Source organism: Ciona robusta, chromosome 9 (genome assembly GCF_009617815.1).
Source record: "Ciona robusta chromosome 9, ASM961781v2".
Lineage (NCBI taxonomy): Eukaryota > Metazoa > Chordata > Ascidiacea > Phlebobranchia > Cionidae > Ciona > Ciona robusta.
Genome location: NC_143243.1, coordinates 2,807,476 through 2,832,710, shown reverse-complemented (window position 1 = coordinate 2,832,710; position 25,235 = coordinate 2,807,476). Strand labels below are relative to the sequence as shown.

The 25,235-nt window shown below is 32.4% G+C and overlaps 3 protein-coding genes and 1 long non-coding RNA gene across 9 annotated transcripts; 3 read left to right on the top strand and 1 right to left on the bottom strand.

Moving 5' to 3' along the window:
* Positions 1 to 5: 5 nt before the first annotated feature.
* LOC149730839 (sulfotransferase 1C2-like) lies at positions 6 to 4,169 on the top strand. Of its 3 annotated transcripts, XM_089884131.1 has the most exons (7): positions 6 to 279; positions 352 to 502; positions 1,464 to 1,572; positions 1,950 to 2,094; positions 2,916 to 3,031; positions 3,355 to 3,505; positions 3,781 to 4,169. In XM_089884131.1, exons 4-7 carry the CDS (start codon positions 1,983 to 1,985, stop codon positions 3,891 to 3,893), a joined length of 492 nt encoding a protein of 163 aa, XP_089740257.1. In that variant the 5' UTR covers positions 6 to 279; positions 352 to 502; positions 1,464 to 1,572; positions 1,950 to 1,982; the 3' UTR covers positions 3,894 to 4,169. The 3 variants fall into 3 exon arrangements, with proteins under 3 accessions (XP_089740257.1, XP_089740255.1, XP_089740256.1); XM_089884129.1 differs by having other exon boundaries at positions 6 to 502; XM_089884130.1 differs by lacking the exons at positions 6 to 279; positions 352 to 502 and having other exon boundaries at positions 557 to 1,572.
* On the top strand, positions 3,894 to 5,408 carry LOC149730838 (uncharacterized). Its single transcript, XR_016385644.1, has 7 exons — positions 3,894 to 3,908; positions 4,398 to 4,510; positions 4,566 to 4,704; positions 4,798 to 4,818; positions 5,070 to 5,096; positions 5,161 to 5,213; positions 5,343 to 5,408. It is a non-coding gene; the product is annotated as an uncharacterized LOC149730838 (long non-coding RNA).
* A 1,399-nt stretch (positions 5,409 to 6,807) lies between these two features.
* Positions 6,808 to 19,628, top strand: LOC149730837 (golgin subfamily A member 2-like). Of its 2 annotated transcripts, none has more exons than XM_089885564.1 (23): positions 6,808 to 6,969; positions 7,341 to 7,433; positions 7,735 to 8,058; positions 8,364 to 8,449; positions 8,808 to 8,931; positions 9,625 to 9,744; positions 9,811 to 9,873; positions 10,547 to 10,747; positions 11,172 to 11,291; positions 12,000 to 12,080; positions 12,139 to 12,228; positions 12,952 to 13,059; positions 13,560 to 13,679; positions 14,278 to 14,411; positions 14,856 to 15,048; positions 15,410 to 15,523; positions 15,895 to 16,046; positions 16,491 to 16,590; positions 16,894 to 17,100; positions 17,543 to 17,645; positions 17,933 to 18,039; positions 18,333 to 18,468; positions 18,978 to 19,628. In XM_089885564.1, the coding sequence occupies exons 1-23, from the start codon at positions 6,925 to 6,927 to the stop codon at positions 19,295 to 19,297; spliced, it is 3,141 nt and encodes a 1,046-aa protein (XP_089741690.1). In that variant the 5' UTR covers positions 6,808 to 6,924; the 3' UTR covers positions 19,298 to 19,628. The 2 variants fall into 2 exon arrangements, with proteins under 2 accessions (XP_089741690.1, XP_089741689.1); XM_089885563.1 differs by having other exon boundaries at positions 8,805 to 8,931.
* LOC149730836 (uncharacterized) lies at positions 19,386 to 23,869 on the bottom strand. 3 transcript variants are annotated; one of them, XM_089885565.1, is made up of 10 exons: positions 23,497 to 23,869; positions 23,111 to 23,263; positions 22,937 to 23,047; positions 22,689 to 22,851; positions 21,766 to 21,955; positions 21,608 to 21,706; positions 21,155 to 21,310; positions 20,814 to 20,936; positions 20,411 to 20,614; positions 19,386 to 19,907 (listed from the first exon to the last, which is right to left on the bottom strand). In XM_089885565.1, the coding sequence occupies exons 1-10, from the start codon at positions 23,718 to 23,720 to the stop codon at positions 19,798 to 19,800; spliced, it is 1,533 nt and encodes a 510-aa protein (XP_089741691.1). In that variant the 5' UTR covers positions 23,721 to 23,869; the 3' UTR covers positions 19,386 to 19,797. The 3 variants fall into 3 exon arrangements, with proteins under 3 accessions (XP_089741691.1, XP_089741693.1, XP_089741692.1); XM_089885566.1 differs by lacking the exon at positions 19,386 to 19,907 and adding an exon at positions 19,987 to 20,173; XM_089885567.1 differs by lacking the exon at positions 21,608 to 21,706.
* Between the last annotated feature and the right edge of the window lie 1,366 nt (positions 23,870 to 25,235).

The following is a 25,235-nucleotide window of genomic DNA, read 5'->3' as shown; positions in this document are numbered from 1 at the left end:
TAATTTCTTTCTAAAGTTTTAGTAGAATAAACATACAAGTTAACATACGGTTTGTTAAAGTCCAAAGCGAAGTTATGTCAGATATACTAAAACCGAAGCGTTGAATCGAGGTCTAGAAAAGTTTTTCCGGGAGGCATTTGAAGACATTACGCAATATGTTACAAACCCGCCTAATATACAACCTTTGGTCAATCATTTTACCGGTGGTCATATAAAATCAAGGTTAAGCGAATGGAAAAGTCATAAAATGCATGGGTTCGGCTTCGGGCTTCGATACAGGTGCGATCACAGAATGAAACTTATAGCAGCGAATGAAATATTACTTTACAGCAACTTACTATACTTTAATAGTTTAATGCAAACGGGACCACCATTAAAAACACAAAAAAAGAAATCTAACCAGGAAATGCGCAATTCGTCTTAACGATAAGGTTGCTACGTGGAAAAAAATGCAGCAATTAAAGTTTGTCACCGTGCGTGTCAAATGTATTTTAATACAAAGGTTAGTCACGAATTGTAAGACTTACGAAAGTGAGACCAGCTATGACTGAGTACAAACGTTTAAGGAATCCCAATAAGAATATATTAAACATAAACAATTAGGGATGCACATTACAGAATAATTAGGTATTCTAGGATATCCTAGAATACTTTATTTCGAATCTAGAATTCCGAATCTAGAATTTCGAATCTTCTTGTATTTATAGGAAAAAATAATTTTACCCACATAAGTCAGTTTATTGACTCTTTCATAGCAGCCTTGTTGGATCATGAGCTGTAAAATTATCAAAAATTGTACTATTGGGTAGTTTTTGCGTCATAAAACGTATAGCAGGCTATGAAAAGACGTTGTAAAACGTTTACTCTCGAAAGTCCCACAAACACAAAAATATTTTTTTTTTAATTATTAAATTTCAAAAATTGTTAACATAGTGTATAAGATGACGTGTAATGACGTCATTAAACAGAATACCGAATCCCTTAATTAGATTCGAATACAAAAGGATTCGAATCTCATAGATTCGAAATTCTGTAATGTGCATCCCTATAAACAATGCGCTTAGTAGTGATAAATAAACAAAATATATGCTTTGCGGCGTAGTCATAAGATAAATGTTCTAGTAAGTAAAGAACATTGTAAATGTTATTGTCATCTCTGTCACCGAAATTTATTTACATGTACAAGGTATTGGTAAAGAACTTTAAGATTAAATATTTCTTGTTTTGAACTGTTAGTATAGATTTTTTCAAAGGTGCAGTTTTAAAATTCTTTGAATATTCTTTGTCCACTACCATAAAGAACGAGAAATAGAATAAAAAGGTGTACCATCTTCCCCCCCTACTGTACTATTTTTTCTGTTTTATCTATACCGTGTTTTATGTCGTTTCACATTTACTACACGTCTTTTCCATCTTCGCGACCGTACAGAAACAGTATAAATTTCTTCCATTCTTTTACTTAGCTGTAAAATTTGAACTACTGAGAAACTACCGTGGAAGAAACGAGTGCTGGTAACCCATGTTCCTACACCTCTCCTTAACTTAGAAAAGATCAAATCTGCCGGGTCCAAGGTATGTTAGGTACCGGCGCCGTGGCAAAGTGGTTAGCGCGCCTGCCTGTAACCGAGAGGTAATGGGTTCAAGGCTCGTCGCTGCGCTACCTTTGTGGGTGTATGTGTCGTTGGGCAAGACACTTAACGGCAATTGCTCCAACCCAGTGGGCTCCAACCCAGTGGGGGTTGTCCAAATTATCAGCCATTCATAAAAAAATGCCCCCCGAAAAATAATCACCCACTAAGTAACATATACATGGTAACTCGTAAGCTGACACGAGGTGTTAAACCCGTGTTATAACGACTGTCGTTTTCCGGCCACGCGAGGATGAAGTAAGTTACATACAGGTGATACCGAAGGTTGTTTTTAAACTAAGATTTACTCATTTATTTCAGATAATCTGCACAATACGTAACCCAAAAGACCAAATGGTATCCTGGTATCATATGACTCTCAAATTTCTAGTGAACCCAAAAGCAACAGAGCATTATGAAATGTATCCGAAGGATTGGAACCAGTTTTTCGACTCGTGTTTTGCAGGTAAACTGCGCGAAGCGTTAAATATAAAAATATATCGGAGCTGTTCCAAAAAGATTTCACCCGGAATAATTGGAATATACTTTGAAAAATTCTGGTGTTCGATTTGTACATGCCATTTACATGTGATTTAGATACAGTAAGTTAGGTTGAGATTCGACATGTTATCACTCTATTTTCTTGTTCCATATATTGTAGTAAACAAAGAAGTTTACAGAATTATACAACCGTGTTTTACTACTCTTAAAGGGCGTTGTTAATAACACGAATAGGAAATATGGTGTATAGGTGCTAATAATGGTATCCCATCTTACCCTACAGAACTATTTAATTAAACGAGCTAATAGTTTTGAAAGCTTTTTCACGGTCGCAAGCAAACCGTTGGCTTAACTATTTAATTAAAGTTGGTCTAATCACACTATGGCCTACGACAACACGGTAAAGTAAACCTCCTCTATAGTTTGGCCGACGGTTTGTAACAGTTTAGCAGGTATCAATTCTCAGTCAGTCGATATTACTGTGGGGTAAGATGTGATAACTAAACACCTGAATCCTATGTTTCCTTATCCTGTTTTGAACACCTTACAACGCCCTTTTAGAGTTGGACAGGGCTACGGTTTTATAATATTAAAAATATTCTTTGTTTTTTACCAAATTGTACTAAAAAGAATGAAAACCTGTCCGATCTTACTTCACCTTACTATACGTTGGCCGATATTCGACAACGCTTGTAAAAATTGCTTTTTCTGAGTTTTATCAAATGCCCTTCTTATGTTATTATATTCGTTATTTGCTATTGCTAACAAATAGTTTGTTTTACACAGGTAAGCAACTTCTGGGCAACAAGGAAGGAGAATGGTACATGGAGCATTTGTTGTCATGGTACCCACATAGAAACGACTCAAACGTTCTGTTTGTGTTTTATGAAGATCTGATACAGGTTTTATTTAATCAGATAGTTGTATTTGGGTATAAATTAATTAGTGATAAACGGATTGTCTTCGCTATCCCATTCAAAGAGATATAGTAGGGTGAGGTAGGATTGGACATGTTTTTTTCTGGTCCCATTTGGTAGTATAAATAAAAATTCTTTACAAAATTATAAAACTGTATCTCAGCGACTTTAAAATAGCGTTGTTAATTGCTAAAAACACGATTAGAAACTATGGGTTTTGGGTGCTAACGGTGTCCCATCTTACCCCACAGAAATATAAAAACAAAACCTATGCAAGCGCTGTATTAACTGCATAATTATGCGAATAGTATCAAGAAAAGGAAATCAAGAGGATAGCTGACTTTCTTGGGGTTGCTGTGTCCGATCAAGACGTTTCGAACATTGCAAAAGAAACTTCTTTCGAATCGTTGAAAGAAAAGAGCAATGCCTCCGAAAAGTTGATGAATTTCTTTCGAAAAGGTTTGTTTTCTGGATAATTATTCCCCAAGTTTTACATTTTCTGTGGTGGCGCTATGTATATAGATAATATTTAACACAAGAAACTGTAAAATATTACTTGTTTTTATAAATATGACTTGTTCTTAGACTTATAAAGCTATCAAATATGTAACTTTGCTGGTAATGGTATAGCAGCAGTGTACTTTAAGTTTGTGTATCAAGACGAGCGGTCGTATAAGGTACATTGTTGTAAGCAGTCGCGCTTAGTAACCTGCGACATAATTTTACAATTTCAGGCAAACTTGGAGATTGGAAGAATTACTTCACTGTCGCACAATCAGAGAAAATGGATGCATTGGTCAAAGAGAAGTTGTCTGACACCGATATTAAGTTTATTTATGAACTGTAGATATAGTGCTGCGGGGTACGATGAGATACCGTTGGCACTTAAATCCCATATTTCCTGATCGTGTTTTGAACGATTATTGAGATAATTTTGTAAATATTATTTTATTTCTTGTTTAACAATGAGAAGAGAGAAATAGAAATGAAAATATGTTCCATTTTATCCTACTCTACTTTATATACCCCGTAATTGTGCCACATACTAATAATTCTCTTACATATTAAAACATTAAAAACGTTTACTCTGTTGTACACAATAAAATTTAACCGTGTCAAACCATTTTTTTGCATTTTTTTCGGTTAGTTTGTCGCTTTGAACAATCAGTCCAATTTGGACTTTTAACTGCATTGTGTTATGACCCCGTGCTGAATAGACTTGTGGATTGTGTTTGAAACTCGATCTGGTACAGATTCCAAACCAAACAATAAAGATATTCGAAGCCATTGTTACAGCTTGGGTAATTGGAAGTTCATTAATCACTAAGCGGATTTATTTAAACTTTGAAAGATTCCACACGATTGTTGCAACTGCAGAAACCGGATACAGAAGTTTCTGCAACAACTGATGACTTGGCTATAAATACGATCAACTCGCTTCGATGCTTCACTTGCAAACTGAAAGTAAGTCGACAAGATAAGCAAAGTATAAGCTACGACTTAACTTGTTATTTTACAGATGAACAAGTTACTGCTTCTCGCACTGGTGCTCGGACTTCTCTGTTTGATTGATGAAGGAGAGTCTTGGGGTCGTCGTCGTCGTCGTCGCTGGGTCCGTCGTCGTCGTTGCTGGCGCCGCCGTCGCTCCGGTGACAACGGTAAATAACTACGCATTTAGATTACATATTTTTCACTGTTTTTTTTATCGATTTTACACAAGAATCGCTTAACTTATTTTAATTACTTTTTAGGTGTTGACGAGTCAACGGAAGGTAAGTGCTGACAAATTCTTTTAAAATGTGCAACCAATGAAGTTATTTATCTTATATATAGTAAGGTGGAGAATTTTCAATCTTCTTGTCCCATTTAAATTTGTTACGTGCTAAATGTGTCCTATCTTACCCCACATAACTATATATGCCAACAGTAAATGCATAACATTATAACTGCTGCTTCGTTTTGTTTAATTATTTTTCGTTTATGTTCTATCATTACATAAATGTTTGAAAATATTGTTTTGCAGTTGAGGATGAAGAGATTGAACCAGAAGGTTAGTTTTCAAAATATGTTTCATCCTAAAAATTTGTCTTATATGAATTATTATTTTGTTTCAGAGAAACTAGATTTCGACAACGAGTAAATGAATATTTGTTTGCCACAGAAACAGGTATAACGCCTTGATTTTGTTATAAATATTGATTTAAAAGGACCAGCCAACTGAAAACAAATTTTAATCACCAATTATTGTTGATGTTTCGTATTGCTTTATTAACTTATGTCAAACTTCTTCATGCAGAAGACGCATCTTAATACTGAGAGCTTATATCGAAACATTGATGCTTCAATAAACTGGCAAATATATAATAATGTCGTGATTGCTTAAGCAGACTTATTGGAGCATGTTAAAATATACAAGCTATTACAAATAATATAGTAGGGTGGGGGAAGATGGGACACTTAGTCACATATTGCCGAATATTTTCAAAATCAAATTAAATGACGGCTTTTGGGTAATACCACGAAAAGGTACTATCTTTCCTTTATTATTTGACAACAATTCAAAAAATTATATTAAAACACGCAATGAGTTATTTAACGATTCGCACAACAGGGGTATTTTATAAGTCGAAAAAGGGTAAGACGAGACAGTTTAAAATCAGTGTTAATTTAGATTAGTAAGAGAATTTATTATTACCATTTCACGTAAATAATACGAAATAATGCTACACACTATAAAACTCAAGTTTAAACATTCTTTTTCTTGCCCTACTGCTATAGTTTTAACATGTTACATATAGTAGTGTGGGAGAAGATGGGACACTTAAACACATGTTGTCCATTATTCCCAAAATCAAAATATATGAAAAATCAACAAGTGTAATTTTATAAATTAGAAAACACATAGGGTAAGACGGGACAGTTTAAAATCATTGTTAATTTTGACAAATAAATATTTTTCTGATTTATTATCATTAAATGGGGCTTCCTAAAAAGAAAAATAAAAAGCCTCGTCTGACAAAGTGTCCCATCTTCCTCCACTGTACTATATATAACAAAACAACTGATTTCAAAGCAAATATATCTTAGTGTATAACCAAAGCTAATATATGGTGTAACCGGCGCGAATATGCCTCTAACTGAAAGAAATAGCTTATCATGTTGAATTAGTCCGACATTAAGTTTATTTATGAACTGTAGTGTGTATACGTATCTGAAATCACCAGTTATTGCTGAGAAAATACGTGCAAACTACCGTGATCATGAGTCGTCTAGTTACTGGTTAAAGTATTGCCAAAACTATTTTTAGAAATAAAAACGCGGGGAAATAGCTTTATTAAGAATTTATGACTTTTAATTGCTTTAACCACACAGGTTCGCAACGACTAATATTACTTGCGATTTAAAAGACAAAGTTTTAATTGTACAGATAAATGGCATTTTAAACAGAGAATGGCTTTTTATTTTTTAATATGAGGTACTCAACAGGTAGTGAAAGAACACAGTTTTTATCAAGAAAATTTTACACTCTTTTATTCTGAGGCTACTTGCCGAACAAAAAATGTTAGAGGTTATAAAGAACGCCATGGAGACATGCGTATCTAACAAATTCAACATAGTAAGTATATAAACGTATCTATTGCGACAATCATTTCCAGCTTGTTTATCTGTGAATCTAAAAGGGTTATCAAAATCAAACACACTACCCTAAATACGCGATACTTTTTCGCCACGTCTCTATTCTGCCTGGTGTCGCCCTTCTGTTTGTTCATTACAATTATATATACGACTATAGCGCAGTCTGTATTGGTATACTGCAGTGTTTTGTGAGCTGTTAGTTTCTTCCACTTTCGTCAAGTTTTGGAGGTAATATTAACATAATGGACACCCAACGGGAAGAAAAGATTGCCGCGGCAAAACGAAAAGTACATAAATTGTTTTTTTGTTGTTGTTGCATACTGTCACTATGAGCGGTCGTATAATTTACATTTGTATTTTAGACGTTGGTGGTTATAGGGGTTGATGGTTATGGGGTTAGTGGTTATAGGGGTTACTGGTTAAGTGGTTAGTAGTACTTAGGGGTTATTGGTTATATAGGGGTTAGTAGTTAAGAGTTAGTGGTTAGCAAACAAGGTGGGGGAGGATTCTTCACTGTTATTTTTCATTGTATAAGTAGAGCATGAATCGTTATTGCTATAGTTTCTGTTTTAAATTTAAGTTTTTATGCATGTTTTGCACTGTACATATAAAAACAATTGTCACGTGTTGTAGCACACTAATACATGTATTTTTACAGCTCAGGCAGTTTAAACAAAAGAAACATAAAGCCAAAAAGGCAGCAGTACCATCAACAGATGAAAACCAACCAAATACTGCTTTGCCTTCTCTTGTAAGTCTTCAACGAATGCTAATACATTATGGTGTTTATACACATATGTTAAACATAAAACTGAAAGCATTAAATAGCATGTTACTTGTTACTAACTTTGTGAAAGGGTGTATAATATATGATAATATAATTTTTTTAGCCAAATGTTATAGGTACTTATTATGGCAAGGCAAAGTTATGTCATGAAACTAAATATAGATATACTTATTTAAAGGTTTAACTTGTTTGTTGGACTTTTGTTTTATTTTTGTACTTCGGTCAAAAGCAGGTAAGCTGTTTAATATTTAAAATGTATTTTTAGGTTTCTGATGATGCGTCTTCAGTTGCAAGTGAAGATATAGTTACACCGGTGTCCTACCAACAGGATATTACAACACATAATGAAAAACCTTTGGATACAAGCCGCATATCTGATTGTACAGATACTAAAAACTCAAGTCAAACAAAGTATACTGACAATGAAAATGTTGTAATACATGGGGAACATTTATCATTGCAAGAAGAAGTAAATGCCCTGAACAGTATCCAGCAAAATAACTCTAATAATAGTATTGGTGATACCAATTCTGACATTTATACAAATGGAGACTCACAGCAAACTGTAGAAGAGAATGTTACTACCGTGGTAAGGTTTAACTAAATATTTTGTATATTTTTCCAAGTCATGGTATGTTTTGTTTATGTTGTTTAAATCTGCCTAAAAAGTCAGTGGTATGTAAATGGCAAGGAAGAGCAGAAAGGTCATCTCATTTGTCAATTGCCATTAATAGCTTTATAACAGCCATACTAGTAATCCGTATTGTGAGGGTCTATGACGTTTTTTAAACAGTGTATTTTCCTAAAGGTTAGATTACTGGGAGTTTTCTGTAGACTTCTAAATACTGCGTTGTCTATGTGGTTCAACTTTAAATTACTTTATTTTACCTACAGGTAAATGAAAGTCCCTATGAAGAAAAACAGCCACTTTCACCCAGTGTTAACACCTCCATTTACAATGGAAACCCAGAAAGTAACAGGTGGTGTATTACTAAGAGTATTCATTATTAACTTCACCAGTTTTGTGGCACAAGACAATTGAATAGTCATTAGTCAAATTTAGTGGTCATTAATGGCCTTTTTGAATTATCACCCATACAAAACAATGGTTAAAAAAATTATTTGAAATAGGTTTTTTATATTACCGATTATTAGTTGTTACTATATCTTATATTAACTGTTGTTATTATAACTGCCTTGTGGTGAATTGGTGATAAACATGGGAAATTTGTTTATTTATTTATACAGTTGGAAGTTTCACAGTCTGTTAATATTGCACAGTTCAATTGACAATTATATCCAATATCCAACCTAATTTAATTAATGTATTTATAGAAGTGACTTGGCAACTACTGAAAGCTTGATTCAAATATCAAACAAACTAAACGAACTTGCTGCTGAAGCACAATCTGTATCAAGTAATGATGTGAAAAAAGATGACTCCATAGTTTCAGTCCTTACTGTACGTACCAAGTTATATTTTAACTTTTTAAATAATAGGGTCCAATTTGTTATTATTTCTGTAACATACTTAGTGTTCAAATTAGCATAAGTAAATGTATTGTATCATTTTTTATGTTACGATAGCAATTTATCTTTCTATGATTTGGAATGCAAGTTTAATGTTATGATTGGTTAGTTTAACTGTGTTTTATTACATCTTGTGTAGCAATTTAGACAAGAATTACAAAACAAGTCACAACAAAATGAATGTAAAACTCACTTTTTAATTAGTAAAATGCGATCTGCTAATTTGAACCTTGTACCTTACTAGTTCTGGGGAAAGGGATTAGGGTTTTTCATGCTGCATAATCTGCTTATCCAATATGCTAATATCATAAGAGTCTGAGTAACATAGTTTGAAAATCTGCCATACAAATGAAATAACGTTCTGTCCAGGAGAACTGTAGATAGATTTTGTTTAGATATTCGCTTTTGTGAGGATGAAACCTCTTACTGCCAGTTCAATTACAACTAGTAGTATTTTGTGATAAAAAATCTTAACATTGTATCAATCTTTATTTTTTACCAACCCTGCTTTTATTCAAGTAACAAAATGTATTTTTTAATGTAAAATAATAATAATAATGTACAATATTTTGTATAGGCCTATATATATACTATGTACATATATGTGTGTGTCTTTTTGCATCAGAATCGAAACCAGGAGTTGTCCAAACAAATATGTGAGCTTACCCAACATAAGCAACAACTGCTTTTACAAGTTAATCAACTGAATCATCAGATGCATGAAATGCAAGTCAAACTGGAAAAGGTAAATTACAAAATGTGTTTCAAGGATTATCAATAGTTTAAAATTTTGGATGTGTTTTTTTTTTAGGAAGAACACCAGCTTCATGCACGTAGTGTAAAAGAGGAGAGTTCCCTACGCCAGCAAATACAGGTACATTAATAATAATATCCGTGGCATAGTGGTTAGCACGCCTGCCTTTAACCCAGAGGTAATCGGTCTAAGGCTCGACGCTGCTACCATTGTGGGCGAATGTGTCTTTGGGCAAGACAGTTAACGGCAATTTCTTCAACCCAGTGGTCGCTAATGGGTTGTCCAAGTTATCAGCCATACGTAAATAATAGAAAAAATGAAAAAAAATAATCACCCACAAAGTAACAGACATAGTCACTTGTAAGCTGGCACGAGGTGTTAAACCCTTGTTATAACGACTGTCGTTTTCCAGCCACGCGAGGATAAAGTAAGTTACATTCATTTATTCAACTATATTTTATTTTATTAAGTAACAAAGGTCAACATGTTTTGTAGTTTTCTGAAAATTCTATACAGTTAGGTAGTGAAGTTCTATGGTGATGGAACATTAGATTTAGGTCTGAATTCACCCACTGCCACTACAATCCCTATTTCTGTTGTTTTATCTTCTGCTGCATTTTTCCCTACCGTAGGGTTACCAAATTATTTTATTTTGCTAATGACTGACAGCGTGGATGACCCATTAGTGACCACTTGGTTAAAGCATTGAATGTTAAGTCTATTGTTTAGAGATATAAATGCAAGCAAAGGGAGCAGCATTGAGTCTGTCTTGATCCATGTACCTTTTTCTTAGGTTCAAATGCAAACGATCGGGATTCTTGTAGCAGAGAAGCAGGAGCTGCAGCATCAGGTACATGAAGCTCAACAGTCATCCGCACATCATAGGAACTCTCATCAGAGACTTAGTGAACAACTCCAAGAATCAAAAAGGAAACTACAATCTAATGATCTTGAAATGAGAACAAAAGATGGCGCCATCAGTCTTCTCCAGACGGTGTGTTAATAGTTAATACCATTGTGTTAGTTGTTTCTTGAATTTTTTTTAATTTCTTGGTTTGCATGTCCGATTTTTTTTTTTTTTTTTAATTTTTTACTTTTTATTTATTTGCACGTTTTTTCAAAGTTTTTTTTAACATAATGTCAATGGATAGCACAAAACTGGTTTACTGCTGTTGAAAGATTGTTAAAGTTTATAAAGCAGGCTACAAAATTTAACAAAACCTGACACTAAATTAAATATCAATAAACCAAACAGTAAACACCTGATTCTCAAAACTTATGGTAAAAACACATGAATGGTAAACTTTCATAAATATTTCATAAAAAATATCTATGTAGAATACAAATTATAATGTAGAATGGTAGGCTTACTTGTTCATGTTTAATTACATTTTCCTTATTCTGTTAATGTTATGCAGACTAAAGCTGACATAGAGAAGGAAAGAGAAGAGCTTCAAATATCTGTCAATAAAATAAACAAAATAAAAGAGGAACACAAGATGCATGCGAGTGAACTCACACAGAAGCTTGCAGTCAAGGTATGTCCACTTTTTCACTGAAATTTTGTTATGATTTTGACTATAGGCTATAGCACAAAATAATGTAGTTTTTAGAAGTTGCTGTTAAACAAACATATTCGTTTTGAATAAGCTGAATCCCATACTATCTTACAAAATAAGAAGTAGAAAGTTAGAAACAACATGAATGCATGTATCAAACAAGGGAGCAGAGCTTTAATGATAGGACATGTGGCTCAGAGGTACTATCTCCACTTTTCTTCAAACACCACAGCCATTCTCAAAAAGCACTGCAGGATCGTTTACTGATACAACAAAGTTTTTAACTTTTTTAAGCAACCAATGGTTTAATAAACATGTCAGCACATTGGTTATGCTTTTCATATATTTTGTGTTTATCACATTGTCAGGGTAATAATTTGTTAAGCTAACAGTAAACAATAATTAAGTGCGCAACATAGCCTTCCTTAGCATAAAAAAGTAAATATTCCCAGTCAGTCTTTTATTCATATCACGTTTAATGCATTAAACAACTATTCTGGCAATCATTGGCGCATCAATTGCTGCTTTGTTGCAACAATCCAACTGTTATTTAACCTATGGTATGTCCCAAATACCAACATGTGAATTGGTACTATGTCGTAACAGACTTAGTAGCCCTTTTAAAATTATGCATTGGTCTAATTAACTAATGTTCTTGCCTATATATTGTTTTATCCCATTCTACAGGAAAGTGAATGCCATGAATTGAACAACGAACTCTCAGATTTAAATGAAAAACTTTCCATGGCAGAAGTTCTTTTACAGCAGGTTTGTACAAATTCTTGTTATCATTAAAAAGTTTTTTATTTTCGTTATTTTTCCCTAGCTCTCCAGTCCCTCTAGTGATCAACAGACACAGCAACAGCTAACCGAAATGCAGGAAGAAAGAGATTCACTCGCACAAAAGTTAACTGAGGTAAAGATGTTATCTTATTAAGCATGATGTCTCTTATGTGATCTGGTGCCCTGCCGGGGTTCAATTAAATATTATTATTGTTTGTATGTGCTTATTAAACCAACATAAAAGGGTCATTAAAGTTTTATTTTGTATTTGAATATAGTAGGGTGGAATATGATGGGCCATCATTCTATTTTCCTTTTAGTCTGAGAGTAAAGAAATAATGTTTACAGAATTGTATAGTTGTAGATGTAGTCTTGCGACTCTTAATGGGGGTTGTAATTTGTTTAAAACATGTTGAGGAAATATGGAATACATCTTACCCCACGGTACTATATGTAGCAAGGGGACATTTGTTTGCGAATTACCGAGCATGATGGTTTTATTTTACATTGTGTAAATTTGCTTGTATTTAGCAGTGCTTAACATATAAGATATAACTATTGTATTGCCTAGTACCTAACTTACAACGCCTGTCCAAAAGGAAAATACAAAAAATAAGTTAGAATAACTATTTGTAATAAATTATATATTTATAACTTTAAAAAAAATGTCCCCCAAAAATTATACAGTCTGCCATATAAAAAAGCCCAATGACCATTTAAGAATAGAAATTGGAACTAAAAGTCAATAAATGTTGATTCTGTTTTGGTGAAAACTAAAAACACATGCTCTGGAAATAAATTCGGAACTCCATCTGGGTCATTACACCACATTGTTTTTATTACATTTTTTTCACAGTATCAGCAATCATTTGAACATCTAACAAGGGAAAGGGAGCAATTATCAAGGCAGTATGAAGAGGTGAACAAACAGAAACATAAACAAGTGGATCAACTTACTGATGAGGTGAATTAAACTTTTATAAATAATATAAAACACAACATGGCTGATTCTCACAGACAATACATGGTGATGGCCTATTTTTGCTTATTTTCTTTATCTCCTTTTTTACGTTAAATCGTTTAGTTTTTTATTTATTTATTTTTTTATCTTGTTTTACGATTTGCACCTGGTTAAAAATTTGGACAGCCTATTAGTGACCACCGGGTTAAAGCAATGCATATTAAGTCTATTGTCTAGATACATAAATGCCAGAATGGAAGCAGCATTGAGTCTTGATCCCTGTACCTTTAGGTTACAAGGGAAAGGGCTCAATATACTGTTCTATAGTGTTAAATTTAACCTATGTGTGTTGCCCTATATTTGCGTATCAGTAACTTTTTTTGCATGTTAGTAAATAAACTTAAACTTTCTTTAGATATTATCATACTGGGCTGTGGTGTATTATATCTTTATGTGGTTTTAATTTAGCATGTCAAAATATATTTAAGTTTAAATTAATCCAGATTGATTTGCTTCGTAACGAAAAAGAGGAAATGTTGAATGAACAAGAAAAGTTAAAATTGGTCATCAAAGATTTAAAAGAAGCAAACCAAGAACTTGGTTATGAACAAGATTTTGTTGAGGTGCTGATTTAGTTATCTTGATTTTTTGGTTTTAATTTTTTTATATGAATCTGTGATTTTACTAGGTGGTGTTTATTTTGTGGTATTACCATTGGATTTTTGCTGATTGGAATTTAGAATTCTTTTTAACTTGCTATTTTAAGAAAAATTGAATATACTGTTCTATTGTTATTGCTTTTTAACCTCCTTGCACCTAAGAGTGTGTGGGTTACTATTTCATTTGGTTGAGTGTGCTACTAAAACTGTAGGTTTACAAAGCCTTTTGTCCGTTAAAATTTTAAATGTCGTTGCTAAAATTTCTATTAAGTTATGTATATTTCAAGTTATTTGCTCAATATTTGACCTCACAAAAAATTTTCAGAAGCACAGCACCATTTTAATCACTCAAGCATAACATTAAACATAAAGATTGAAGAAAACATTATCAATAAAACAATTTACTTAAAGGAGTTCACATAGAGGTCATGACTCATGATAAACATAAAAATCTTATTGAAGTAAATAATAAATATCTTATAAAATACAATATTATCAATTACAACTGATATCTTATTATGCCTATTATTTGTGTTTAACTTTTCCGAATTACTTCACATAGAAGAGTGAGTTAGCTGGAGAGATGACATCAAAGATTCAACTTCTGGAAGATAATATTGATCAAATTAATAAAGAAAATGAAGATCTTAACTCGAAACTTAATGCACAGTTTAGAAACAATGAACAACTAGCAAGGTAAGGGGATGGTGTTGTGTGTTGTGTGGATTTGAACCTGAAAGTTTAAATTTAAAACGCATAGGCTACTTATTTATGGGGCATTAGCGAAGTAGCAGAGTGTTTAAAAGTTTGGTAGTCAGACATACAATAGAATTTTGCACAACCAAATACCAATGAAATTGTTGCATACATCCAAAATATCTCTTTAAAATTAGGGTGTCCATTTATTCTATAAGACTGTATAGGCTAAATTGAATTGGCACCCATGCACTGCTATTGTCACTGCATTATTATATATATTTATATTGATTTGTATTTGCAAAAAATTACAGAGTGTGCTTTTTTTCGCTATTCTATGCTAGATAGGAAAATTACGATTATGTGAAATTAAAACTTTTAAATTAGGGTTCAGTTTTAAATCTCTAAAACAACTGCAGTATTTATAAATCTTTGTAACTTTAGATTGAATGAGGAGTTAGAACAACGAGTGAATGAGCTCACGCAAGATTCAAATGATACGAAAACATCCAATGAAGAACATGAGAGATTGTTGGAGCAAGCGCACAGTGATAAAATGACAATATCCAGGGCGTTGACGCAAAATAAGAATCTAAAACATCAGTTGGAAGAAATGCATGAAACATTTGTAAAACTTGTAAGTTTATGTGAAATACTTAGGTATGGCTATTTCTGAGAGCATAACTTTCAAATATCATTAACAAGACAATTGATTTTTTTGGAATCTGGGTTTAAAATGTCCTGCAAACTAACTTAAAATATTTATCAAGCTTCCAGAGTAGCCTTTTATTGGGTTTGTGCTGGCTTACAAATTACTATGTGTATAACCTTGTGTTTTATTAAATGTATGGCTGATAATTTAGATGGCCAATAAGTAACCACTCGGTTATAGCAATTGCGTTAAGTGTTATTCCCAAGAACACATATGCCTACAGTGGTAGTAGCGATGAGCCTTGAGCCTATAACCTGTTTATCGATATTCTAATTTCTCTCTATAGACCAATGATAAAATGGAGCTAGCCAGTCGACTTTCAACATATGAGTATAAAGAAAAGGAAATGAATGAAGAAATAGGAAAATATAAACCTTATGTTGGAGTGCTTGAACAGAAGGTTTGTTAAACTTTTTAAAATGCTAAAATAGTTTGTAATCTCCCATTGTATGTATAGCTACCAGTCAAAAAATAATTTTAAGATGATTGATTTTTTTTTTACATAACGTTATGTGGATCCCACTGAAACCAATGTTAAGTTTGGCATATGGTGAAAGTTCATGGCGTTAAATTTTTTATTTCAGAGGATCATTTTTGGATAGTAAAGTTCTCACTGTTTGCTATAGCAACTTTTTAGCGTATGTATTCCACTTTTTTTATTACAACTAAATGCTCAACAAATTTTAGATTTTGCAGTTAGGTTTCTTTAACAAGTTAATACCAGTTTAAAGCTAACATTTTAAAGTAACGTATTTTACTATTTTTCTCAAGTTATCCGCAATACAAGCTGAACATGCCCAGTTACAAAACTTATTTCAACAAACGCAACAACAGCTACAATTAAAGCAACAAAGTACAACTGATGTCAATTTAAGTTTGAGAGAGGAAGTTTTAACTTGTAATGAAACCATCACTTTGTTAAGGTAAAATATTTTGTATTTATTGTATTTATTGACTTTTATTTATTGTTTGTGCTACAGAATTGTACAGAATCAAGGTAGTCAATTTTTTTACCCTTAGACATGGTAGTTTTTTTAGCAAGAATGAAGGACTCTTTAAATAGAAAATACAATTTTCTGTTTTATTTTGCCAGGCCATAATAGAAGGCTTTAAGAGAAAAAATTAAGGAGATTTTATTTTGTGAATTGTGCACAAATGCTCTTTTCACAATATTACCTATTAATATTAGCCCCCATTGTATGGGTCCTTACGCAGACTATATTCTGTCTTTCATTTAAAATATTTCTTAATCCTCGCTACCGTAATCGAGGAGAAAAAATTATTTTTAGTTTTTATTTATGAAAATGATTTCATGTTAAAATAGTATAGACTTTAAGTACGTTATGTTTACATTATATACTTGATAGAGAGCAAAATGATGAGTTGAAATCTAAAGTTGTTGATCTGCAACAACAAAATGATAACGCAGCACTGGAAACATCATTAAGCAATAAAACGAATGAGCAAGTAAGGGTTTTGTAAGCTATGATTGTGAAATGCACTTTTGCCCATCCGTTTTGCACCTTTTTTTAATAATTTTCTAATTTTAATAAAACCTGATTGTATGTATATTATAAATGTTTTTTTTTTGTAAAAGTAACTTTTTTTTAAATTTTAAACTAGGCTTTTGCAACCTTTACATTGTAATAATATCTTATCATGGATTTTCAAACTTCAAAAATTGGACAAAATGGTTTAAATAAAATATCGGGTAGAATTATTATGAAAAGTTCTTTTGTGTATAGTTTCTGTTATATCTATGTTTTTCAGGATATTCCACAGGGTGGTGTAATGAGCTTGCCACAAGTATTAGCGGAGCGTGACTTTTTGGCCAATCAAATCGAAGAACATAAGTCGGAACATTTGAAACTCGTGAACAAACTTGAACAGCTTAAAGAAGAGAAGTCGTCAACTACAAGTGCTACAAGTGTCAATCCGAAGTATGAGGAGTTGGCACGGAACATGTCACTACTTCAGGTTAATATATATAATATTCCTATTTATTTTTTTTACCATGAGCTTTTCAAAAACAAATTTGTTTTTTAAATTTTTCAAGATCATTTTTAGAAAGATTTATTTTTAAAAAGTTTTATTATTTGTTAAGGATTTTTAAAAATATATTTAGATCTTGAGTACTAATTATTGCTATTTTTAGTTGTTTTTAAGTTTTAACCAAGCATGAGCTTTTAAAGAATGTTTCTTTTGATTTTTTTAAGATTACCTTTGTGAAGGTTGTTTTTAGAAAGATCGTTATTATTTGTATTTTTTAAGTATTGTTTTAATACATTTAGGCCCTGAGTACAAATTATTGCTTTTTGTGTTTGTTTTAAAGTTTTTTTTACCAAGCCTTCAAAAAAGTTTGTTATTATCTGTAAGAATATTTTTTACCTAAATACTAGTTATTGCTATTTTTGTTTAGGATCGATTTGCTTCTGTTATGAAAGGAAAGGTTGAAGCTGAGAGTAGAGTGGAGGATCTCGAACATATTAATCTTCAACTACAGAATGAATGTGACACTATTGGTTAGTTTATTTAAATATTTAAAAATTTTAAGTTTAAAAAAAAATAGGATAAGGAGAAGATGGGACACCTATTCAAACCATTTTCTCGTCGCATTTAGTAGTAAATAAATAAAATTCATATCTTATAAAACCGTAACCTTAGAACTTTCATAGAAAGTTGTTAATTGTTTAAAACCAATCAGGATATTATGTGCTAAAGGTGTTCCATATTACTCAACAGAATCATATATATATATATATATCAATATATGTGGGAAATATTTTAATTCATGTAATTTCTATGTCAGGTGAATACATCACTTTGTATCACAACCAGCGTCAAATATTAAAACAACGTCACAACGAAAAAGATGAATATGTTTCATCTATGGCACATGAACGAGAGGCCATGCAGGTACAACAAATATTCTTCTTTCTTTCCTTTTGGCTGTGAAAAAATTATGCTTTGTGTATTATATTTTCTATTTCATATTTACTAAAAGAGAACTCAGGTAAAAAGAATGAAATACAGTTGCTTATTTTTAAAGTAATTTAATAAAATCAAAAAAAAATGTAATCTTGCTTAAACAACACTTTTTTGTTTGGTTTTCTTAAGAAAAATTAGTCTTTATTTTAACATTTCGTGCGGAAAAAGTTAAAGAAATGTTTTCCCCGGAAAAATTAGTCATTATTTTTTGTTTTCTGCAGAAAAAGTTGGAGAAATTACAGTCATTGGTTCTTTCTTTATTAAATGCTCGAGGAAGTTTGAAAACAAACTTAACTTCCACACCTAATCGTGGTAATATACACAACTCATCTGATGCTGATGTTACTACATTAGATGGTCAGTTTGCTTGTTCAATATTTTAAGTCAAACCAAATGCCTTTGATGCAAAGTTTTATAGTATTGTTGGTATGTTACTTATATTGGCATCTAATTAACAAAAATGGATTGTTAATTTGTTATAATTATTAAAAAATGTCTTGGTCAATTAAAATGTCTTGGTCAATTTACTTTTTCAAGACAAGACAGCAATAGTAAGAATTTTTGGTAAAAACAAATTCTATGACTGTGTTGTAATTGCAGTAAACAAATATTTTACCAGGTGTACTTGTACTTAACTTGAACAAGAGGCATAACCAGTTTTATCTCCAAGTTAAAGCTATGCACATTGTAATGGTTTTGAACCAGTTCATTTATCTTCAAGTTATACACACCGTAGTGGTTTTGAACAATTTGTTTAATCTCCAGGTTAAAACTATCCCACTTTTTGTGGTTTTAAACCAGTAATTCTTTTTCTAGGTTAAAGCTATTCACATTGTAATGGTTTTAACCAGTTCTTTTATCTCCAGGTTCTCCATATAAACCAACTCTTGTTGACTGGCCAGATATGCTGGAAGATGAAGAAATGAAACAACAACATATCTCAAGACCTGATATATTACCAGAAGATGCTTCATTACCACCAATACACCACGCACCAACTAACAACCAGCACAATGTACCAGGAAAGTTAGAACGTTTAGAAACGGGTACTACAGACAATGAAACCACAACGGCTAACCAGATAGTTGATTTAATTGAACAAATGCAAAATCCTTCATTTATGAATTCTGATAAAGCACCACGTGGATTTTGCCTTCGTTATATGGGTCGTTATACTGCTGTTTAGTATCTTATTCTGCACAAATAGTATAGCTACTATGTGTATAAATGTAAAAAATATAAAAAATTTATATGGTATGCAGTTTTACTACAGCTTTTTGTCATTTCACTTTATTTTCTTGCGGTGCCAATTAGGCTGAAATGAAAACTAAATCACAGATGGTATGAGGAATTTCAAATGTTATCACTACTGTGCAATAACATTACTGTGCTTTACAATGTGATATCAAATGAATTAGTTGTTTAGGTTATCATTCAAAACGGCATATTGTTGCTATTTATTCTCATGCATTTTTAGGTGTTCTTAGTATGCAAATATACCATCAAAAATTGTAGAATTCTGTGCTATATTTCTTTAGCAGACACATTTTTACTTGGCAAGCAATGATAATTATGCATAAAAAGGCAACGAACAATTAAAATGAGGTAAGCATAATAAGTATTAAAACATTGCACCTAAAATATATAAATTAAAAATTACATCTTATATGCTGAATTCCATATTGGTTAAGGTGACTTTAATTGTTCTAATTCAATTTTTTCTTCTTTTAATTGTGGGGTTTCTTTTCTATTTTCTTTCATGACAAGTAGTTGTGTTGCGAGAAACAACAAAGAGCCTGAAAAGACAAAGATTAAAACGTAGTTGTCTAATTGATTTACATGCACATTTGTTTGTTCTGTACATAGTAGGGTGGGGGAGATGGGACACCTTTTCAATCTATTTTCTCATCCCATTTGGTAGTAAACGTAGAATTTCAAAGAATTATTAAACCGTAACCTCATGACTCTCATAGACTGTTGTTAGTTGTTTCAAACACGACCAGGAAATTTGGGTATTATGTGCCTAAGATGTCCCATCTTTTCTTTTCCCATCCTACTATATCTGTATTAAGTGTAAAACTTTTGCTTAAACCCTGAACATATTACCTTTGCAATATTATGTAGTATGTAATGCCAACTGATAGAAACATTAACAAATTATGTTATGAAATGGCCAAACCTGGCCTAAATCCCAGGTCCTTGACAAGGACCTCACCCTTAAAGAATAAAAAAGAACAAATTGTTCCGAAACTTTATTTGTCTATGTAATATTTGAATATCAACTATATACATTTCTTACTTAACAAATATCCTCCTGGGTACATGATGTAGAGAGCAAATCTAAGTCCACCAGAATTGATATGTTTCAGCTTGGTGACTATGACAGGTAGATTTCCACCTACGTTTCCCAAAACAAATCCATACATACCAACAGCTGTAGAACGGATTTTAACAGGTACCAATTCAACTATAACTGTCACAGCAACACCATACCACATCTCAGCTGCAAAAAAAAATGAAGTTTATAAATCCAAATTTTCAGACTATTAAAAAAACTTTTTAGGTCTGAACTAATTTTTTTTGCGATCATAATAGTAAAATAATGAACATGATTAAATAAAACATGGTATGCTTACAGTTACAATTCCTGCAAGTTATTTTAAATAAAAATAAGATAGAAAAATCACAACAAAATAGCTTACCAAATATATATGCAGATAGTAATGCAATAAAACAATAAGGTGGTTCAAGGTAGAGCACCATAGCAGCAAGTGGTGCAGCAATTCCTTGGCTGACAACCAGCACCCATAACCTTGTACTGATGCCTGAGTATTTACAATAAATGGAAATATAGATACATTGTTTAGAATGTTTAATAGAAATGCATAGTTTAAACAATAGTGTACTACGTTTTTTAGGGCAAAAATTGAAACTTCAAAAGTTTTAGTACAAATACATTGCAAATACAAAAAAATTCACTAACACTCTTGTTTTTTTGACAAAACAAACAGAAAATATATATATATAATTACTAGAAGCTTACCATAACGTGACACAACAAGATCAGAAATGAGACCCCCAGATGCAATACCAATACTTCCCCCTACTATAGAACATAAGGTCATCCATATACCAACATTTGTGTTGGGAAAGTAATGATTGAAATATAACTGGGTGTTGTAAGCCCAACAGAAACTTGCTGCAAATTAAAGAAATACAGAGTTAGTTTTTTAGTTGTTTATAAACAATAGAATAACACTGGCTCCAACCCAGTAGTTACTAATGAATTGTTCATATTATCAGCCATACATAAAAAAATTAGAAAATATTCACCCACAAAGTAACATACATGGTTACTCATAAGTTGGCACGAAGTGTATGAAAAGGAACACCCGTGTTGCAACGACTGTCGTTTTCAGGCCACACGAGAATAAAGCAAGTTAATTCATATGTTTATACATTCATAACTTATTCCTGTTGAATTTAGCAATATTACCTGTATGTCTGACTGCTGCAGCAAGAAGCAACATAAGTATTGTAGGTTGGGAAATGAATAACTTTAAAGTTTTCCACAATTTTGATAAAATACCAACATCTAAAGAAGTGAGAAAAAAAATAAGATAATGAAACTGATATTCAGAATTTAATTATTACTTGTGTTGATTTTATTATTCTTTTCTATGAAAACTTCAGTTGAATCTTTTTTTTCCTTCATTTCACTTTTATCATTAATTGCCTTCTCTTTTCCAATTACTTTTCGATTTGGTTCTCGAATGGTTATGAAAACAATAACCATCATTATGAATCCTGGTATTGCTGTCAGATAATATGACCATCTCCAACCCTATGTATGCAAGTTTATGTTACATTATATATATTGACCGCCTGACCGGCGCCGTGGCGTAGTGGTTAGGGCATCTGCCTGTAGCGCAGAGGTAATGGGTTCAAGGCTCGTCGCTGCTACCATTGTGGGCGTATGTGTCCTTGGACAAGACACTTAACAGCAATTGCTTCAACCCAGTGGTCACTAATGGGTTGTCCAAATTAACAGCAATATATAAAAAAATAAAAAAAATCCCAAAAAAATAATTACCCACATACATGGTAACTCGTAAGCTGGCACAAGGTGTTAAACCCGTGTTATAACGACTGTTGGTTTTCGGCAACGCGAGGATAAAGTAAGTTACATTCATTCATTCGTATATATATATATATCCAGACAATTTAAAAAATAAATTGTTGTAATATTTTGCTGATGATTCCCTTCTCTTTGTTGTTGTAATAATATGATGTTCTCCATCATTTTCACAAAGATAAATAAAAATTTGTGGTATATAAAGAAAATAAGTCGAGTGTAAAACCAGGAAAGAGACAAAATCCTAAGTTTTCCAGTAGCAAGCCATTAAACCTTGCCCTACAGAATAGAAAGCCACTGTAATATATACATGTGCATAGTTTTAAATGTTTGAATTTGACCTCACCCTTGCAACATAGCAATTGTAATATATACATATTTTTTTAATGTTTTAACCTTTGTGAATTTTTGATATATAGCCCTTAACAGTTTACATACATACCTTTCCCATTATATTAGCTTCTGTGACATAGTTTCCAACTGCAAACGCTGAACCATAACCAAGATATATTCCCCAGTTAAACACACTCATTGCAAGAGCTCTGCTGCTTTTACTGAACTTATCAGCAATGATACTTGCTGATAATGGAGCACATCCAGCTTCCCTGTAGAATTAGGAAAAGAGAGAAGAATTTGTAAAATACCAATCAAATCAATTTTAAATTGGAGTTGTTCTGCCTAAGTGCTTACCCTGCTGCAAATCCAAGTCGAAAAATGATAAGTTGCCAATATGTTGTGCTGAAACCACTGAGTAATGCCATTGTTGAATATACAAGTATACACCCAGTTAACAATCTTACTCTGCAATACATTTAATACTTTAGTTACAATCATTTTATGTAGTACGTTATTCATACCAACTACCTGTTGTATTTATCACCCAACACCCCAATCATAATACCCATGACGGTAAAAATAGCAATAAATGAAGGACCAGCTAATATTTGGTATTCAATCCCAGATCCTGTATAATCCCATCTGCAGTATGTCTGGTTCTCATAGTAAACTTTTTCACACCTGTAAATGGAAAATACGCATATAAACAGAACTACTTACAAAACATTACTTCAAACATGTGGTACTCAATGGCTAATTGCGACAAAATTGGGGGGCCATAAAGTATACACTATGTTTTGAATATCTTGTTAATAAGTAGGCCATATACCAACTGGAGTTGACAAATGCTTTAGTTTAAAACCTTCAAAAGACCAGGTATGAAGAGGCAGTCAATAAAATATATTTATACTTACAAATCAAAATTTTGTTGACTACATTTGTTTTGTTTAGCAACGTTTTGCTCAATTATTGAAATATTTGTCACACAGCCCTTTTCTCCAAATTGCAGTTCTTGTGAGATAGGTTTTGAAATAATCCCAATAATAAAATGCCCAAGTTCTCCGACACCGTAACATCCCATAAGAATCAATGCATAATACCATGTGGACATTCGCTCACCACAGCAAATGCAGCCCATGTTTACTGAGTTTGTGATAAAGATAAAGCAATACTAGATTACTAGAATATATGCTGCTGGCATAAGGTCTAAATATTCCCTCTCACTGATTGCTGTAGAAGTATTTATTTATTTACCCACGTGTCACGTGTATTGTTTACTTCGCCTTTTTTCATTTATGGCTTTATGCTGACAGCTGTGTTATTGCTTTTTTCTTTAACATCTCCCTTTTTCGTTTTATACTCTCTCCATTCTCCATTTTTGTTCCATGCAATACAAGTACAAGCTGTTGAGCTGTAAGGCGCCAATATAATAAGCGTCTACAAACTACTCTACCACAAAATTTAAAAATTACAATATAATCAAGGTTCCAGACTGTATTATAGGTTAAGGGTTAAGGAAGACATGGTATAAAAAGAGCTTTTAAATTTACAAAATTATCAATTTTATAAAATTTAGGATCGTGATCCCAAAGGAGATCAAAAATGGTCGTGATATTCGTAGAAAAAAAAAACTTAGTTGCGTACTCACGTTGCTATTGTACCACTAAAATCCTGGCAGAATTCTGCTGAAGCACTAAACCGTCATTTTGACAAAAATCAAATTTTTACAAAAACAGTGTTGCCGAAAAAATAACAATAAAAACGCAGGGTAGAAAATACCGGAAATGTGTTAATGTTTAACTTTAGATGATCCCGCTAAGAAATCTGTAACTTTTAAATGCAAAACGACAACGGATTCTAGTAGAGTGAATGTATCTCTCTGATTTAAAAAAATAAAATCGCGCCCCCATTGTAACGATTTTTTTAAATCGAGTCAACATTATTACCGAAAACCGCGAATTTTAACCCAAAAAGTGGTCATGTTCAAACCGTCCTGCTAGGAATTCTGTAACTTTTAAATGCAAAAGGACAACGGATCTTGGTAAAGTGAATGTATCTCTTTGATTTAAAAAAATAAAATCGCGCCCCCATCGTAACGATTTTTTTTTAAATCGAGTCAACATTATTACCGAAAACCGCAAATTTTACCCCAAAAAGTGCTCATATTCAAATCGTCCTGCTAGGAAATCTGTAACTTTTAAATGCAAAACGACAACGGATCTTGGTAAAGTGAATGTATCTCTTTGATTTAAAAAAATAAAATCGCGCCCCCATCGTAACGATTTTTTTTAAATCGAGTCAACATTATTACCGAAAACCGCGAATTTTAACCCAAAAAGTGCTCATATTCAAATCGTCCTGCTAGGAAATCTGTAACTTTTAAATGCAAAAGGACAACGGATCTTGGTAAAGTGAATGTATCTTTTTGATTTAAAAAAATAAAATCGCGCCCCCATCGTAACGATTTTTTTTAAATCGAGTCAACATTATTACCGAAAACCGCGAATTTTACCCCAAAAAGTGCTCATATTCAAATCGTCCTGCTAGGAAATCTGTAACTTTTAAATGCAAAACGACAACGGATCTTGGTAAAGTGAATGTATCTCTTTGATTTAAAAAAATAAAATCGCGCCCCCATCGTAACGATTTTTTT